This window comes from Nanorana parkeri, unplaced genomic scaffold, assembly GCF_000935625.1.
Source record: "Nanorana parkeri isolate BGI_ZX_2015 unplaced genomic scaffold, ASM93562v1 scaffold233, whole genome shotgun sequence".
In the NCBI taxonomy this organism is placed as follows: Eukaryota; Metazoa; Chordata; class Amphibia; order Anura; family Dicroglossidae; genus Nanorana; species Nanorana parkeri.
Window position 1 is genome coordinate 1,135,686 of NW_017306501.1, and position 20,226 is coordinate 1,155,911.

At 42.6% G+C, this 20,226-nt stretch overlaps 1 protein-coding gene across 2 annotated transcripts; it reads right to left on the reverse strand.

Moving 5' to 3' along the window:
• Positions 1-317: 317 nt before the first annotated feature.
• Positions 318-20,042, reverse strand: LOC108786905 (probable 2-ketogluconate reductase). Of its 2 annotated transcripts, none has more exons than XM_018556302.1 (6): positions 19,955-20,042; positions 15,245-15,636; positions 14,517-14,691; positions 10,418-10,593; positions 8,861-8,957; positions 318-541 (listed from the first exon to the last, which is right to left on the reverse strand). In XM_018556302.1, exons 2-6 carry the CDS (start codon positions 15,627-15,629, stop codon positions 385-387), a joined length of 990 nt encoding a protein of 329 aa, XP_018411804.1. In that variant the 5' UTR covers positions 15,630-15,636; positions 19,955-20,042; the 3' UTR covers positions 318-384. The 2 variants fall into 2 exon arrangements, with proteins under 2 accessions (XP_018411804.1, XP_018411805.1); XM_018556303.1 differs by lacking the exon at positions 318-541 and adding an exon at positions 4,284-4,465.
• Between the last annotated feature and the right edge of the window lie 184 nt (positions 20,043-20,226).

The window sequence follows — 20,226 nt, forward strand, 5'->3', positions numbered from 1 at the left end:
ATACAATGATTTAAAGAGATCATACTAGATGTCTGCTTTACACATAATTCATATTTAAGAGGTGCATTATGTGAAACTGCAATTTCAAGAGAGCATCAAATAAATTTTACTTCTAACTGGAGTGGAAGATAATTATTTAGTTTTCCGCTTCAAATGAAAGAAGGTTCCTAGTGCAGGTTGGGGGTTCTTTTGTTTGCCAAAAATATGTGGAAGGGCATTAGTGGAAACAAACCCTTAATACAACAAAAAAAAGTAAAATGAAATTAAAAAACAGCAACTTTGCTTGCCAAACCTAGAGTGTTAGCTGTCAGAATGACTCATGTTTAGATGGTGGAGTGCAGAAAGGAAGATATATGTAAGAGACTGTCGAAAGGATCCTTCATGTCACTTGGCAGAAACTTCATTGGACACAGGAAGGCCATTTATACCATCGATCAAACTTTGAACCATGTCTTCCATCATGATGCGTCTGATTTTGTGAGTTGCGCTGCCCATGTGTGGTGTTATAATAACATTGCTCAGTTTTAATAGTAGATGATTTCTAAAAGACAAGTATATGAATTGAGTTAAAAATGGGAACAGTCTTCTAAAAAGAAACAATGGCATTGCCTAGTATTAAATATCTTTAGACAGTCTAAGGCGTGTACTCATAAAAACGTTCACAGAGCGAACATCAGAATTTTAGATTTGCAGCACATTAAGGCTACTAGATGGAGCAGAGGAGCATAAAATTGTCATATGCTTCTCACACCCCATGCTGGGTGAACATTTTATAAACACATCCCTATGTGTCTGTTTTCTATGTGCCCAGAGCAGCCAGAGCCTTTGTTTTTTTCAGTCCAGATCTGCAGAAATTTGATAAGTAGTATAGGCAAGATGACATTTTTGATATTACACTATTCATTAGGGATGGAGCGATACCAGTTTTTCGGTATCGAGTACTGATATTTTTTTTTTTTTTCAGTACTCGCCAATACCGGCATCCTGGGGTACTGTGGGTCTGGCTTCCTGATTGCCTGGGATACCAGTGTTCTATTGAAAGAACACCGGCTTCACGTTCCGAGGCAGCCTAGCTCCCTGACCAATCAGGAAGCTGGGTGGCACATCATGACCCGCCTACCGGCTTTCTGATTGGCTAGGAAACCAGCTTCACTTGTTGTCAGGTAGCTTGGCTCCATGACCAATCAGGAAGTCGGGCAGCGGCTCATGATGTGCCGCCCCGCTTCCTAATTGGCCCGGAAGCCAGGCTGCCTAGCAACAAGTGAAGCCGTCTTCCTAGCAAATCAGGAAGCTGGGAGGTGGGTCATGACGTTCCGCCGGGTTTCCTGATTGGCCGGGAAGCTGGCTCCATGCTCCCTCACAGGATTGCCGGTCAGAGGGAGAATTCCTCTGACCAGAAGTTCCGGTATCGGAGTAAGTATCAGAGCACTCGCCCAAATACTCAGTATCGGCACCAATACTAGTATCGGTGCATACCTACTTTTCATACATCAGGTTCTAAAAACAAAAAGGCACTGTGTTAAAAAAAAAAGTACACTGGTTATCACACAAGTTTGCAAGCCACCTTACTAAGATTCCGCTAGACTTTCTGGGAACTTCCAATAGTGGTGGCAAGCTCTTTCAGGAGCAGTTTTAGACTTTCCATCACACCTGTTATGGAAATTTGCTTGGTTCAACGCACAAATCCATGCCGCATTAAACTGCTCCAAAGTATGCCAAACACAAAGAATTTCCCCCGTGCTTAAAAGCACAGTTGTATTACGCTCTTTTGTGCAAGGACTGGAAGTACCTCTGTAGAGTCATGTAGAGTTAGGACACAGGAGACAGGTGTTGCTTTCTTGCTGGTTCCATTCTTAGAGACCCTCAGCACAGGTATTTGTTTATTTTTATAGCTGCCCAACAGGAAGTGATGTCAGACAGGAAGTGATGTCTCACACAGCAAACTAGGAAGTGATTTCAAATAGGAAGTGATGTCAACAACCAGGAAGTGATGTTAACAACCAACATCACTTCCTCAATACATGGCCAGTCAAAAAAGCACATGTAGTAGAAGCGGTGTGCACATAATTAAACCTGTGTGCACAGCCGCATGTTTTCCTAGCCACCATCTTTCCAGACCCACAAACCATTAGCACTGGAGCGAACCTTATTCAGCACAGCTCAGTCAGCAATGCCCAATAACGTAACTATGATTCTCATGCGTGCTTATTTACAGGGACAACGTCATTATCTCCAGCGGTTGATCAGGCGCACTAGAGACAACAAACGCACGGTCCTTTCATATACTGAGTTCAAAACAAATGCATCCACGCAAGCCAATAAATCTGCGCACCGCGCAGGGGCCCTAGCCAGCGTCCCTACATTCGCCAAGAAGACACTGCTCCGCCACGCATAAGATATCTACTCCAATGGTTTACTCTTAGTGGGGATTTAAACCGGGTCACGCTCCAATTGGGCGTGACGCAGCAAACCCTGACACGGAGAGACATAATGACAAAATATTACAATACACTAAAAACACATCCTAATAAAATTTCCACAACACACCCTTATAAATTCTTCCAATCAGTTTGCTTTTTCCAACTGCTTGTTGACATTGGTGGTACCATTTCTGCGTTAGATTATATCACCAATATAATCTAACCTCCTTGTTTTCTGCACAGTGAAGTGCTCTGACTACCCAACACAAAGGCTTGGGTGAGCAGCAATTGGGGGTATTTTTGACATAAGAATGCACAGGTCACTTATAAATGGAGTTCTAGCTGTACTGCCCGACAAACCTTTGTAATCCCTGTACATCATTACACAGAAAAAGGATTGCCCCTAATTTCATGACCCAACCCTGTACAAGGAGCAAGATCATCAGTGATGTCAGGTTTATAATCCAATGTACCAGGTATGTTCTGAACAAACAAATTCTTTTTTTTTCTCTAACATTTTGCTTTGATAAAGCAAAAAATACTGCATACCTTAGTTTTGCACTGTGAATCTAGTAAACCACAAAAATGACACACAGACTTATCTACACCATTAGGAATACTCTGTTAATAGTGCACTGGCTCTTTCTACCTTATAGTGTGCCTAGCAAGAGTTTAAACATTTAAAAGGAATTTCTTCGTAAGCATGGACAACATAGGATGTCTTGTGTTAGCTTTCGGTTATGTCTGATATGAACCTTGTTTGCCAGAAAAGACTCCTTTATGTGGCTCTTTTAAACTAGTTTTACTTTGCTATTTAGGCATGACTTCAGGACTAAACCCTGCCAAATGCCATCCCAATGTCCAATAAAAGTGCCTCAGCAATCAACAGCAACTCTATTAGAGCACAGGATGATGAAATTAGTTTTAGAGAGGCTAACAAAAGGTAACTGAAAGTATAAGGTGGCATCTGCTCTTAGGCAGGGCTTTTACTTCTATACATTTAAAATGGATAACAAGTTTGTTATGATAAGGAAATCAAAAACCTCTGCTCACGTTGACAGTTTTCAAAAGTTTATTCAGAGAAGTGTTACAAATCAAAATGTAAGGCTTAGAAAGTAGTGATTAGCATACAGGAAGATCCCTAGACAAATAATATCCAAGGATCTGATCAACTCACAGACTTAAAGTGACACTAAACTCAGGAGTTAAATCATAAACATACATTTAAGTGCCTTAACCATTAACAATACTGTATCTTGTGTATCACTTGGCTGCAGATCTTCAAATCATCTCTGAATTGGTGATGACACGGTCCTTCCTTCTGGAGGGTGACTACTTTTGTTCCCCATGGTCCCTGTGTGTGTTGTAAAGTACACCGCTCCAAGCTTACTCCCATAATGGACTACAATCTCACATTTAACTTACTAATTTGTATTGAGATTGTAGTCCACCACAGGAGCGAGCTTGGAGCGGTGGCTTCTTTACAACATACACAGGGACCATGGGGAACAAAAGTAGTCACCCTCCAGAAGGAAGGACCGTGTCATCACCAATTCAGAGATGATTTGAGTTTCTACAGCCGAGTGATACACAAATAACATACATTTTTGTTAATAGTTCAGGTACTTGAATGCATTTTTAAGATTTAATACCGGAGTTTAGTTCACTTTAAGTTTGAATCCTGGACAGTTGAAATGTAGGATGCTTCCAAACATAAAACAAATGCACATATCAATCACACCCTTAAGAATATGCACAAGCAGCACATCATTGTGTAAGAGACATTCATTTCTGCTATCTCAAAACACCTTATCTGGTTTGACTGAATATGTTAAATGGGCGCTGCACTAAGTTAGGAATAAAATACCAAAAATGTTTAACTCTTGAGTTAGATGTCAGTGACTTCATAGGAAATCGAGTGACCCTTAACAGCATCCATTATACTCTGTACCATATCTTCCATCATAGCACGTAGAGCATCGCATGTTGCAGTGCCCATGTGAGGAGTTATAATAACATTGCTCAATTTAAGCAGTGGGTGATCTCTGAAAAAAATGTGAATTTAATAGTAAGTAAGATATCAAAATACATTAAACAAACTGTTTAACAAAGTCCTCCATTTAGCAAGCCAAAGAGTAAAATGTATAGTGCGATTAAAAATGTGGTTATCCATGAGTCACATTAAATTGTTAAAATGTATAGCTTATCTGTGCTCCTTCCATAAAGACCTTAGTGTTAAACGTATTGGTTTTGCTTCTACATACCAAAATGCTACTTCCCGGTCTCAAGCAACTCAGACATAACACGACAATCTCCACATCAGGCCTTTTTCAAGAGTACCATTCTCATGTCTTGCCACATACCTGATCAGAGACAGAGTGGTGAGTGTAGCCACTCTTACCTCTTTGGCCCTGGTGACCCGGTAGTGGCAACAGATGACACAGGGGCAACAGAGGAGCAGAAGCTGTAGCATCTGATCTCATGGCGAGACAGTGTTACAGATCAGGTAAAAGGCAGGTAACAGCTGGAGGCGTGAAGGGGCATAGCCTTATAAAGCCCATTTAGCAGCAATACTGGACATGTGCAAATGCCCAAGGATGCACGGAAACATGTGCCATGAAGTACGCAATCATATGCCCAAGCCCATATGTAGAGGTGAATGCCTGGCCACAGTGTGGAGAATAATGGCCTTATAAGCAACCTCCAAGCGCCTCTCAGGACATGTTTCTCAGGGTGTTTCTGGAAGAAAACTTGTAGAAGGCTTGGAGTATGCACATTGACAATTTCAAGGAATTTTCCTCTGGGCTAAACCTTTTACACTTGATAAGATATTGTGTTTGACCTCCTTTTTCTGCAAATGAGGATAACTTCTTCCTCAAAATATTCACTCCCTTCCACTATTACAGGACTTTCAAGAAAAGGATCATAGATAGATAGTTTGAGGATTGAGACATGGGAGGCGATTTACTAAAGACAAAATAGGCTGTCCACTTTGTAAGGGAATTGTCTCTTAGCTCAGTGAATGTGGTGAAAATTCACTTTGCAAAGAATACCCAATCACATGCAAGGAAATAAACAAAACAGTATGTTTGCTTGCACATGATTGGATTATGTAAAGTCAGCAAAGCTACACCTCATTTACTAAGCTAAGGGAACATTTCCTTGCATAGTGTACAGCCTGTTTTCCTTTAGTAAATCAACCCTATGGAATGGATCCTATATGTTTTAGGCAACAGATGCTCATAAGCAACATAGGCCAATGAGGGGCCAATAAACTTGGGTTCCAGTGTTCTGGAGGGGCAGGCAAGTTTTAGATTAGTTGTAGATAGCTATACCATTTCCCCCGGTTTGAGCTTCACTTCGTCTCTCCTAATTTTGTCTGAATACAGACTCCTATAGAATACAATTTTTAGAGGTAAAAAAAAATGGCACCCTTTCTTGTACTGCAGGTATAGAGTATTCCAGAATTCTATCAGGGAGAAGAGAAGTATGGAACCCATAGTAAATAAAAAACAAAAAGAAAAAAAATGGGGATTGGTGACGGAGTGGACTAAATTAGTACATGAAAACTGCCAATGATGGAAGCAGTTTTGCCCAGTCATCTTATAAGAAGGAAGAGAATACAACATAAGTATTACTCTAGAGTTTAATTCGTGCATTCCCCTTGTCCATTGCTTTGTGGATGATATGCTGAAGAAAGGCAATACTTTGCAAAGCTGTTTCCATAATTTTGAGGTGAAATATACCCTCAATCCAAAACAATTATTTTGGGGTACTCAAACAAAAATGGCAGCAGTTTCAATTGCAGAGGGGGGTCCCTTCCATGGCAAGCAAGGTGCCATTATGGATAAGCAATCCACTACTAAGAAAATAGCGCAATTTTCTGATGGAGGTAGTTCAAAAATGAAGTCGACAGACAGCACTGTCCATAGTCTATCTGGCAAAGGTAGAGATTTTAGGGCTTGTTCACACCAAATCCAGACCAGATCTGCATGAGTTTTTGCACAAGCAGTGCAGTGTGTTTTGCCGCCTTTCTGATGCATTCCTGGACAATTTCTTTATTTTTAGCCTAAAATGGGCTTTCAGTGTGTTTCAGGGCGTTTGCATGCGTTTTTTATGTGTTTGCATGTGTTTTGGTGTGTTCCAGAGCAGAAAAAATAGGGCATGCTGCAGTTTTTCCACATGCTCTGGAACTTTTTTGGTCTGCCCAATGGGCAAGAATAAAACCGACAGATCTTCTAAGCCTCAAGGGAGCTCCCGCCAGCCCACTCTGTTTCCACTGGGCATTAAAACTTCCTTTGGACCGCAAGACTTTCCTGAGCCGCCTCAGTACACCAATACGGTGCCAGACCAAGTGTCTACCTCGGACTCTCGCTCCGAGTCAACAGTTGCCACTGATGGAGCCTACTCACCGAGCCACTCTCCTGACAGCTGCTCCTCCGAATACCCTCCACCAGCTACAGGCGAGCCGGCCTATATACAACAGCCTACACACGATACTGGCAGGCCCGCAAGTAAGCTGCATAAGCCAGCAAGCTTCCCCGCCTACCACAGCTCCTCTGCACTGCATCAGGCCTCCCAGCAATCAGACAATGACCTCTGCTGCCATCCTACTCGACGGTCACCATTCAAACCCTGCTCCTGGGACCCCTCCCCTGGCTGCTCTATCTTCCTCAGCCCCCAGACCTCAACGAGCTCCTAGATCACGGGACCCTAGTGTGCAGCCCTTGTTAAGCCCAAACGCAGCCCTTGTGGGACCACACATAGCCTTATAGAATTGCTCTATAATCATAGATTGATGGGATCTGTAATCTTCTATTGCTGGATGTCATTCTCCATTGCTGAATAATCATGGTTTCAGTTACAGTTCTTCATAATTATAAAGAAACTGAACTAAAATCATTAGTCTGTATTGTTTTAGAAAAAATTTCACCTGCCCCTTTAAGAAAAAGTATCGGTAATTGGTATCGGTAAGTACCTGAGGGAAGTACTCTTGATCTCCCACACTGTAGTTTCAGCAACACCAAGTTTCCTAGACAAGAAGTGGGGAATCAGTAATACAGTCCATGGGAAAATGGTGCCATGGTTCCCCGGGAATGGGTAAAAGTAGAAGGGGGCTTCCAGTGTTGGTGACTTGGTTTGGGCACAAATTGCTTGAGTTTTTTTGGACATCAGGGTGTCCAGAGAGCTTAGAGTCCTGGGCTCAAAGTAGGATTTTAGTTCTCAGTTCTGATGGCACTAGAGTACTGCCAGGGGGAATAGCAGATTCCTGAGTAGAAGTCAGGGTCATGATACAAGTGGTTGAAATAATGAGGTCTGGCTCCGCAGGGGGCCTTGGGTTCCTAGGACTCATAGGAGCGAGAGAGAGAGCATCAGTTCTGGTATTGGTAGTCCGGGTTAGAATGTGATCACAAACTCAAAGCGAGAGAAGAACAAGGGCAGTTTGTAAACACTGGAGGTTTTTATGGTTCTTGTAAATGGTGATTTGATGAGGCGTACCTTCTAGGAGATATCACGATTAACTTATATGTGGCGAATGTTTAGTGAATGTCAAATTCACTACTTTATAAATATGCCCATATGTTTTAATAATACTTGTATATTTATTTGTACAACAAATATTGTATTCAAGAAATGAAAAAGTATAAAAGACATCAAATATCAGTTTCTCTTTCAAGTATTCCTGGACTCAATCTGTTAGGCCACTTCTTTTGTAAAAGAATGATTCTATATTATTCTATATAGTAATTCTAAACATTTAAAGACTGTAAAAGCCCCACTGTTCTACACAGGCAACATTCTTACTGTACTGCTGAAATACACATAACAACCAATCAATTTGTGACCTAGTCTAGTGAGTTCTTAAAAGGAGAATTATTAAGTGAGTGATTTTCACTCAGCCTCATAATCTGAGCCGACCTGTGACAATGAAACTGTCACAGGTCGGCTCAGTAAATCGCGAAGTGAGCGAACACATACCAGCGCTCGCTCACTTCTCGATGGGAGGACTCTAGTTTGAGTCCCCCCGTTACCCTTAGGAGAACTATGGGGAAAAGCCCTGACCCCATAGTTCTCCTTTAAATGTGTATAAACCACAAGGCAGCAGAAGTACTTTATTTGATCTACTTTTAATGTTTCTCTAAGCATGGCCTAATTATGATACTCTTTATGGCACTCTTTTTTGAATCTTCACTCTGCAGCAAGCTATGCCACCTTAAGAACCTTCACATCTGACAGACTTCTAAATGAGTTGGATACCTGTGTCCCCCGTCAGATTGTGTGGTTCCTCTCACTTGCCCCCATGCCACTGCTGTGTTGTGCTCTGCATTATTAAATATAATTTAAATAAGCAAGTCACTTAGTGTTCACAAGCTAAAGCTCTGATGAAAAAAAAAAAAGGTAAGGATGCAGGTTTAAAATGTTCAGTCCTAAGAAGTTACCTAGGCAAGGGTTCTGGATATGTAACATCTAGCGCAGCAGCTTTAATTTCTCCCTCTTTTAAAGCGTCCACCAAAGCATCCTGATCAACGACTGGACCTATGAGCAGAGAGTAGACACGGGTTAACATTTAGACCTTTGTGCAAACAATGTGCACAGTGTAAACAGTTCTTAAGTGTTCAGAGAAACAATACACTTTGTTGAAACACAAGCCAAAATGTTTTTTCTAGTTTTTGAATGAGGAATGATTAGAACTCCCAGCAGGTTTTTACTGCAATCCAAAGCTTCAAACTGCATTAAACCATCTCATACGGCGTCCAGCCATCCTCGCTCTAGGTAGATGCAGGAATATGGGCAGGCAGTGGGGAGCCGCAGCTATGTACGCAGAGCCAATCTGACTGGCTGATCACAGCTGTACATTAAAAGAGAACTATGGGGTAACCTTTTTTCCCCATAGTTCTCTTTAGGTTCACGGGAGGACATATACTAACGTGCTCCCGTGACCCAAAACTCAGTATATAGTGGGCTATTGCCCAATATACAGTATGCTGAGAGCGCTGAAGCCAGAACAAATCCCGACAATACTGTCGATATCCACCCCACTGGCCGATTGACAGCGGGCTCTGCCTATCTAGGGGCAGAGCCAGATATGCCCGCCCTCTCCCCCGTCTGTCCCTCCAGTCATCGCTGGAGGATCGGAATCCCTGTGGGGAGCGGTGACTGACAGTCATCACTCTCTGCAGGGAGACAATCAGGATGTTTCCACTCACTTCCCGATCAATAGAGCTGACTTGACAGTTTCAATGTCACACCGCGGCTCTAACTATGGGGGTTAAGTGTAATTCACTCACCCCATAGTTATCCTTTAACCCCTTCACCCCCTCCTCCCTTTGTCTATGACTTGTACATTTATTTTATCTTCTGCAATATTACCAAGTTCCAGGTTTTAACCCCTTCAATACCGGCATGCTTCTTCATTTCCAAAAAATTGCAGAGAAGAAATTAGATCACCTTGGAGTGTTTACTTTCCAAAATTGGGTCATTTTGAGGGTTTTCGCATTTTCCGGACAAACGGAAGTAAGAGAAACAGGCTTTTTAAAATAAATGATGTGGTCTTTTTTACTTTATATAGTAAACAATAAAACAAAAGTTAAATACCACACAAAAAAAAAAACTTAAAAAAAAAAGAAATATATATAAAGAATTTGGTTACAGTGTTGCGTAACAAGGAATTCTCTGTCAAACTTGAAAACTGGCTTGGCTGAAAACTGGCCTGTCAATAAAGGAGGTAACATGCTGCTACTGAAGTAATTGGGGAAAAATACATTTTTCTAATTTAACATGCCTGCAACTAGTTGGTACTTTTATGCACTAGTGGTCTTCCAAGATTCAGTGGGAGATGCAAGGATCTACCAGCCTTGTGTGTGTAACTCCTACATTTCCTATTAAAGAACTGTGATTAGGCAACACAGGGAAACACATATAGTTAGAAGATGAAAGACAATAGGTCTATTTCGTTTCTACCACACAAAGGCCAGAAATAGCAGACTTATACAAACCTCTGCTAACATTAATCAAAGTTGCTGAGGGCTTCATTAGTTTAAATTCTCTTCTCCCAATCAGTTTTTCTGTCTGTGGACTTAGGTTCACAACCAGCATTACATAATCTGATTGCTGGAGCAAATCTGCCAGATTTTCACAGTATGTGGCCCCAACTGACATTTCCTCTTCCGGCCTGCAAGAAATGTTCACATGATTAAATAATAATATACAGTGTTGTAAGACAGAAGAGTGTTGTACATCCCACTCTATGATCTTGCCGTACATCACTGAAGCAGAGAGCAGGGTGCTGGACAGGTAAGGCCCCTTTCACTCAGTCAGCAGATCCTCTCCTAATCAAAGCAGTGTGGAGCAGATGTCACCTCTGTAACATCCGTGTCTGTACGGTTCTTTCCTCCATCTTGCAATGGAGGAACAAAAATTAAACCCTGCCGGAACCCATATGTGTCTATGGGGAATCAGAAGTAAACAGACATGTGCCAGTTTACTTCAGATTACCCCCGGTCTGGCACGATCCGATGAAACAGATCTCTTGATTCCTTTGTTGTTTCGGACCTAGACAGACCGGGTGTTAATGGACACATAGAGCAGCCCATCGTGTCTGGCTGAAAAACTGACAGGTGGACCTAAGTGAAAGAGGCCTAAGGGTATCTTGGGAGGTCTGCCAGATTAAAAGACTGCCATTCAATAAAGAAATAACATATTGCAACAAATATATCAGAAACTGTTTTTCGTATTTTTTTCATTACTTTACATATGCCTAAAATGTACTTATTGTCAGTAAATATTACATTTCATTAATGCAACCACAGAAGAGTAGACACTATTAGGTACCATCAGATTAATACGGCTATCCCACACCTAACTGTTATGTCCCTATTATTTCCTCGTGGGTGCTGTATTAACAAGCGGATGGCGCTTCACAGATACAAAGTAAAAAGCGAGTCACCCGCACATCTTCATCATCAAGAACCTTTATTGATGTTAAGCGATCATGATATTACAATATAATATTGCAACGTTTTGAGTCCATGCAGGGTGCCCTCATCAGGCAATGTGATGATCATCACATTATTTTAAACATTCCTGCATGGCTCAGGTATTAATCAGTTGAGGGATTAGTCCCTAGGCAGATACTAATAGATATTAGGGACAGCTTCTTTTCGGATGTTCCTGGTCAATTCAGTTATTGCGGTCAAGGTTCAAGCCATTTCTGCCATCTCCCTTGGTTAAATAATGATCAGTATGACTAATGATTACCAAAGATTGAACTTGACTACAATGTCATTGCAGAGAGAAGTCCAGGCATATTGGACCCAGTATAGAAACTGTAGGCAACACAGACATTCTTTTTTTTGCTGAGTTTTATGTTTTGAGTGTTTTATACAAGATACAACAGGGTTCTTCAAGGTGTTAATTACACTTTTTTTTGTCAATTCTATCCTTAATGAACGTGGGGGAAATCATAATAAGGGCAATGTACAGCAATTTCATGTGAAAAAAAGGACTTTTAAAATGTACCCACATAAACATTAAAATTACACATTTTATTCAATGTTCACAAGTAAAAATTGTCATAAGACCACTGCAGCATAACCAATTCACTTGCTTAAAGCAAAACTTCCAGCCATATAACCCCATCTACCCCTACTATGGTAATTATATAGAATACCCAAACATGAATTAACTGCAGAATCTATGCGTTTCATATAGGGCTGCAGCTAACGTATATTTTCATAACCGATTAGTTAGCCGATTAATCGATTAGTTGGATTTTAACAAATCTAATTTAAAATAAAATACGCGGCGATACCTGACATGTGTAGCGCAATCGTTGTTTTTCTATGTAGGTGCAACCGACTTGTGTTTCTGTTAGTATACGCGCGTTTGCAGGGTTGGGGGACTTTCAAGCAGCTGAATGTAAATACAGCAGGCAGTGTCTGTGAGTAATAGCCAGCCTGCTATTGGATATTTTAAATTGCAAAAGCAAGCTGGCTATTGTACCCGCCCACTGCCTGCTGTCAATCAGCAGAGGAGGGAACAGAAGGAGAAAGTATTATTTGTTTAATAATGCACTTACCAGATGTACCCAGAAGTTTTCGCTCTCAATCAAAGAAGGGAAGGTCCGTTCTGTATGTTCACGGGGGAGGAGAGGAGAGGAGAGAAGCCGTACATCTTGACCTTCCCTTCTTTGATTAAGAGCGTAAACTTCTGGGTACGTCTGGTGAGCACATTATTAAACAAATAAGGAGCACAGACAGCTGACACTTTGAGATAAACAACCAAATGGAAACAGTTTAATCAAGTGGAAAAGGAGCGGACACTTGTAGCACTGTGAAATGTCTTAACAGATGGACGGACGGAGGAGCAGCAGCAGCAGAGGTACAAGGGGGTGGCAGCGCGGGATTTCAGAGTCATCGGCAGTCTCTTCTCCCCTCTCGTGCCAGCTACAGCGGTCTGTGAAAGAGACACTGACCGCTGCAGCCAGCACCAGCAGGGAGAAGACACGGCGGCCGGTGACTCGGAAATCCCCCGCTGCTCCCCCCTCCGCTGCCAGCAACTAATCGAAAATCAACTAATCGATGATGGGAATAGTTGCCAACTATTCTCATCATCGATTTTAATCGATTAGTTGTTGCAGCTCTAGTTTCAGATAAATCTATTCACACAGTAATAAAGTAGGTGGCAATATGGAGAAGACATTATGCATTTTGCAGCTATAGAAATTGCTTCTCTAATAGTGGATAATGGAGGTATTTAATGCATATACAAATAGTTGCACCAAAATACCAAATGGCAAGCGCAGGGGAACACCTAGAGAGACCAAACAGGGGCTCCAGAGATGATGATATCTCTTTAAATTGGACAACACACTTAACGCTTTTGAATATCCCTAAGTATGGGCAAAGGTGGTCTCATGAATACAGCCAGAATACAGCCAGTTGGTTGCAAACACATGTTCACATATACACGCTTTGGGCTTAGCAGTGCAGCACAGTGCTTAGCTTTTACTATCTCTCTATCGATATCCCTCTGCAGGTCACTAAATTAAAGCTTCCCATGCAGGATTAGTTTTTTTTTTTTCCCTGAAGCCTATGGGGATGAACGACAGAAATCTAACAGATTCCTCGTGGATGGAGGAATGTCTCCCCCAGAATGATGGCTAGAGAGTCACCTGCCCATCCTCTGTAGCACTGGGACCCACTGTTGCTTCTCAGGTAACAGACAGAAACAGTTCATATTTGATTATACTCCTCTCTTCTCATTGACTTCGGGAAGGATTGCCCTCCTTACAAAGTAGGTAAGGAAGAATAAAAGACACAGGTCCATCTAGTTCAACCTATGTATGTATATTCTTGGCTCTAGTAGTTCCCATATACCTGTATATTTAAAAGAGAACTATGGGGTAAGTATTTTTCCCGACAGTTCTCTTAAGGGTCACGGGAGGACATATACTAGCTTCCTCTCGTGACCCAAAGCTTAGTATATCGTGAGCTACAGCTAATGGTATACGGAGACCACCGCAGCCGGGACGGATCCCGACAATGCTGTCGAGATCCACCAGCTGGCTCTGCCTATCTAGAGGCAGAGCCAGCTGTGCCCGCCCCCTCCCTTATCCGTTCCTCCAGTCAGCGCTGCGGAAATCCCTGCAGGGACATGATCAAGAAATGAGCGACGGTATGCGCTCGCTCACTTCCCGATCTATTGAGCTGACGTGTGACAGTTTCATTGTCACACGTTGGCTCGAACTATGAGGGTGAGTGATTTTCACTCACCTCATAGTTTTCCTTTAAGGATTCAAGAAACTCAACTAAATGTTTCTTGAATTTATCAATGCTATCAGCAGATACTACGGACTGTGGAAGAGAATTCTACATTTTTGTCACCCCTAGCCTGTATCTGATTTTCTTTTAGCAGTCTATGTTGGTTATAGTGTAGACAGTGACATACAGATAGTTATTAGAAAGAAAACCTACATGTCTGATTCTGAAATGAGAAGGAATATGTGGCAAATCAAGCAGGTAAAAGTTAATCAATAAAGTCTTTACAATAATAACCCTAATAAATAGTCCCTGAAAAGTATTCAAACGTTCCCACCTTTGATGTCTGTTGTGATACAAAATCTTCATTCCAAATGGCTTTGCTCTTTGTGCAATTTTATATCCAATCCTTCCCATTCCAACAATGCCAAGAGTGGCCCCTGTTATATCCCCTATTGATACCCAGTTAGCCTTGAAATGATCAGTTTCTGGAGACACTGCAATCTTGCAACCTGTTCGAAAGGAAGATATTATTTTTTTATAAAATTAGAGAAAGTGCAATGTACCATGCACATTACCACTGCTGCGGATATTACTGAATAAACCCTTATACAGAAAAATATAGCTTTCTTTTAAAAATTTCTGTCTGACTGGACTGGCTTTTAAAAGGGAGACATGCATGGTATATGTTTTGTTTAAAATAAAAAATGTTTTCAAAAAGTACCCTTAAAGTAAATATTACAAAATGATCATGGAAATGTATTGCTCAACAATCATTTAATGTAGCTCCCTCTTTCATTTTCCTATTTTACATTCCCCTATTCCATAACAAAAGAATCTCCAGAAGTATGCAGTACTTGCTTTGTAGCCAGGTGGAGTCCTACTTTTCAGATATCATACCTACGGCATTTCACAAATTCCATGTTGTTACTTGCCTATACATTCTCACATCACATTCTAACCTCACATACTAAACATTGTCATCATTATTATCATCATCATTTAGTGCTAGGAGACATCGAATAAAACATAAGTGCAGATAATAAAAGCCTTCATTGACATTACCTTCCAGAAAACTCCTGGCGGACACAAGAAGCAGTGTCATGGCCAAGTCGGCTGTAGAATCGGTCACAGCGTTAGGCGTGTTGGCTGCTTTCACCCCAAAGCTGGATATCATCTTTAGGTCTAAATGATCAACTCCTGCTCCTGCACTTGCAATCACTTTCAGTCGGGGAAGACATTGCAAGAGTTCTCTGTTAACATCAGGCTTGTTTGCCCAATTAAAGATGCATACTATCTTTTCTGCTACCTGTTCCTTCTTCTCCTTTAACTCTTTCATAGTGATCAATGTAAATCGCTCCTTCAAGTAGTCCAGATGCTCTTCCATGACACCATAGGATCCTCCTATTTCCTCCACCAGTACCCAAGGCAGTTCCTTACTGGTCTCCATCTTGCAACTGAAACAAAGAGATGAACAAGGTAGAGGTGACTAAATTAACCTAATTCATGGACAGTAAGCTATGCTTTACATATATCCAGCCCTACCTTTACTCTTTCATCTGTACTGAAAATGCGCAATCTGATTTCACAGCACAATGTGCGTTAAAAGCTGGAGTATGTCAGATAGAGCCAGCCTCATTTCCTGGCCAGATTAGTTCAGCAGTACCTCTTTCTCCGGGTGAGGCATTCCCCAGCCCTGCTCCGCCTGCCAGGGCCACACCCCTGTCAGTCGAAGCCCCACCCCCGACCTAGTGTAAAGGAGGAGACAGGGAGGAGCCTCCCTGTTCCTCACTTGCTCCTCACTGCTGAGGCGCTCCGTCCATGATAGGTTACACAGCGGGGAGGATTTCCCTGCAGTGTAAACTGTTAGATGCCGATCTGAATGGAGAAAAAGCGGTCAGCTTCAGGCATGATTCTAGGCGAGGCCCTGCCTCCCCTGCCCGCAGGTCCCTGGTGTCCAACCACTTTTAGCTCTTTCCTTCCCAGCCCAATTGATTCCAGTTCTTTCGATCATGGATGCCCTTAGCATTACATATGGGTGTTACCTAGGGTGGTCTGCCATTTCCAGAAAGCAATGTACTGCCCCTCCCGCCAGCCATGGTCTGCCTGCATTACAAAGAGACCAAGTGATAACATCACTGGATCGAAATAAAGTAGGTAATGAAAACAGAAAGGTTTTATTGACATGTCATTAGCACGTTGATAAGGGAAAATATAATATGATTTCTGAGATTTAAAATGACTTTCTGTGCTACACTGTGATCTTTCCTATAATATGCAGGATCCCACAAATATTTAACTTCCCAATCTTAAAAGGTGTACTCTGAACAGCTAAATACGCAGTGGAAACACATATATGTGAACTGTCTTACCTGACAAAGTATGTGTAACTCTATTCCGCCAGACCTAGCAAGATCCTTGAAATTCAGTGCAGCTAGCTATTATAGTTAAAGGAGAACTATGGGGTCAGTGTTTTTCCCCATAGTTCTCTTTAGGGTAACGGGAGGACACAAACTAGCGTCCTCCCGTTACCCTAAGCTCAGTATACCGCGAGCTACTGCTCGCGGTATACTGAGACGCTGCAGCCGGAGCGGATCCCGACTAAGATGACGGGATCCGCCCAGCTGCGTGAGTGACAGCTGGCTCTGCCTATCTAGAGGCAGAGCCAGCTGTACCCGCCCCCTCCCCCGTCCGTTCCGCCAGTCAGCGCTGGCAGACCGGAGCGGGGAATCCAGCCCCTCCCCTGTCACGGCAGAGAGCCGTGACAGGATCGAGAGGTGAGCGAACCCGGTATGTGTTCCCTCACCTCCCGATCTACTGAGCCGACCTGTGACAGTCTCCTTGTCACAGGTCGGCTAGAACTATGAGGTGAGTGAAAAGCACTCACCTCATAGTTCTCCTTTAAGAACCTTCCCCACTTACTGAATGGACGATGAAAGAACAGCACTTCATATATAAGGCCACCTATGTACCCACTGTCTGTAAGCATGTTCACAGTGCAGAACACCTTTGTGCAAAGCAACAGAGCCCTAACCAGTTCAAAGTTCTCCCAGTGATATTATACAGGTATTTACATTAAAGGGACACTAAACTCAGCAGATACATTTTAAAAATACATTCAAGTACCTTAACTAATAACAAAAATGTAACCTATTTGTGTATCACTCGGCTGTAGATCCTCAAATCATCTCTGAATTGGTGCTGACACTGTCCTTCCTTCTGGAGGGTGGCTACTTTTGTTCCCCATGGTCCCTGTGTGTGTTGTAAAGAAGCCACCGCTCCAAGCTCACTCCTGTGGTGGACTACAATCTCATGTTTAGTTTACTAATTTGTATTAAGATTGTAGTCCATCACGGGAGCGAGCTTGGAGTGGTGGCTACTTTACAACACACACAGGGACCTTGGGGAACAAAAGTAGCCACCCTTGTCAATTAGAATAAACCTAGCTTTGCATTATTCTTTCATTGATTCCATACGCAATAAAAAGAAACCGACCTGGACAACATTTCTAAAGAAGAACTCCGGGGGAAAAAAATTTATTAACCCTTCCAGTGCAGGGGTAGCTTGTTTTTGTCTAGGTGCTATTAAAAAAAAGGTATACTCACCGGAACTGCCGAGCCGACTCCCTGCTTCTCCGGTGTCTGAAGCCTGCCTCCTCCTCCGCTACAGCTCTGGGGACCGGTCTAAGAACATGCCAGCTTGAATGATCTGGTGAGTATAACTTTTTTTTAGCACCTAGACACAAAGAAGCAGTTAACCCTTGCAGTGCCCTACTGCAATGGTTGATCAAATGTTTCCCTGGAGTTCTTCTTTAAGGGCTTTCCAACTAAATCAGTCGACTCAATGATGGTATTCCCCATGGTCCCTGTGTGTGTTGTAAAGAAGCCACCGCTCCAAGCTCACTCCTGTGGTGGACTACAATCTCATGTTTAGTTTACTAATTTGTATTAAGATTGTAGTCCATCACGGGAGCGAGCTTGGAGTGGTGGCTACTTTACAACACACACAGGGACCTTGGGGAACAAAAGTAGCCACCCTTGTCAATTAGAATAAACCTAGCTTTGCATTATTCTTTCATTGATTCCATACGCAATAAAAAGAAACCGACCTGGACAACATTTCTAAAGAAGAACTCCGGGGGAAAAAAATTTATTAACCCTTCCAGTGCAGGGGTAGCTTGTTTTTGTCTAGGTGCTATTAAAAAAAAGGTATACTCACCGGAACTGCCGAGCCGACTCCCTGCTTCTCCGGTGTCTGAAGCCTGCCTCCTCCTCCGCTACAGCTCTGGGGACCGGTCTAAGAACATGCCAGCTTGAATGATCTGGTGAGTATAACTTTTTTTTAGCACCTAGACACAAAGAAGCAGTTAACCCTTGCAGTGCCCTACTGCAATGGTTGATCAAATGTTTCCCTGGAGTTCTTCTTTAAGGGCTTTCCAACTAAATCAGTCGACTCAATGATGGTAGCATTGAATGCTGTGGCTAACAGTTTCTCAGAATTCCATAGGAATGTTTGAACACAATTCTAACCGTGTATGGCCAGCTGAAAGGAGACTTGGGGGAAGAGTGGTAATAGTTTGATTTATTACCCTGCTATAGAATATTTTAAGGCCCCATTCACACTTGCGAATGGAGCCGGATTGCAGGCTCACAAATTCCTCCACAATCAGCTTTGGGGGGGGCGGCTCTGTACAACAGAATGACAGCTGTCACCACCCACAGATGTTTGCATATAATCTCACAGGCAGTGATTACCTGCAGATGATCGCACCTGGACATAAACAGTCAGCATGCACAGTTACATGCAAATGGCCTGCAAACAGATGCGGGTGGTGGTAGCAGTCTTTATATTGTACAGAGCCCCCCACAGCTGATTGCACAAGTCGCATGGAGGAATTTGTGAGACTTGCGTATTTACCTGTCTGAATGGGGCCTAAACATAGCATTTCACAAACATTCACAAGGGAATGCAATATCACACTTGCACCAGAGTTGTAGTACTAATACAGCCTAAAGCTGGCCACACACCTATAGATTATCTGCAGATTTTCTATGGTCAGATGGAAAAAGTGCAACAGATTCCTCCATCTACACTAAACTGTGTGGATGGAGGAATCTACCGCTGGCCAAGCTTCTGTATCTTGCTAATCAGCTCCGCTGGCTCTCAAAACACCTGAACAATCTGATTGGATGCAGGAATTGTTGAGGTGATTTGAAAGCCAGCGGAGCAGACTAGCAAGATACTGAAGCTCGGCCCAGCGGGAGATTCCTACATCCACACAGTTTAGCGTAGATGGAGGAATCTGTTGCACTTTTTCCATCTGACCATATCAAATCTGCCCATGTGGTTTGAGTCGCGCGATATTGCGCAACACACAGATTCGCATTGAAGTCAATAGGAGGCTGTTACCACCTTTGCGGTTTGTAGCGTGAAAAGGCGCAGGAGCTATTTTCGGACGGTTGTCGCACGGGTTTAGGTTCCATAGACATCTCTATGCATTGAAAACCATGCGACAATCGCGCAGTTTACAATGAACAGTTGCACAATCGAAAACACGCGACAACCGCGTGAAAACAAAGCTCAGCCTCTGAATCGCCTAGGTGTGAACCTAGCCTTATACAAACATATATTTTAAACTAACTCACAGATTTTGATGTAACAAAAAGCCAGCTAGAGATGTACAGCTGACACACACAAAGGAGGGTATCTGCCACCCAGAAATCTGTCATTTTATCAAATAAAACTCCGTAAAGCGTTAATCAGAAAATACTGAACCTGCTTAGCCGGGCGCTGTGGAACAATCTGCTGTGACTGCCTCAATATCAGCTTCTTGCCAAATCAGCACATGCCATGGTTCACTTATTTTACACACATGACTGATCGGATTGCCCGCCTCTACCCACCAAACATCTATACTGTACAGCAATACATTTCCAGAACATCAACCTTCTGGTGTCATAGATCATGGCCAGGCACTCTCAGAAAGTGGGTTCCATTAGCCTGACAGTAAAGGGGCATCAGCCAGAGGTTGTCCTCTCCATACCTGC

Excerpts from the sequence above, each read along its gene's own strand:
- LOC108786905 (XM_018556302.1), bottom strand. The coding sequence starts at position 15,629 with ATGGAGACCAGTAAGGAACTGCCTTGGGTACTGGTGGAGGAAATAGGA. Across the intron at positions 10,594-14,516 it reads TATCACAACAGACATCAAAG|GCCGGAAGAGGAAATGTCAG; the intron begins GTGGGAACGTTT and ends CATTTCTTGCAG. Across the intron at positions 542-8,860 it reads TATCCAGAACCCTTGCCTAG|AAATCATCTACTATTAAAAC; the intron begins GTAACTTCTTAG and ends CTTGTCTTTTAG.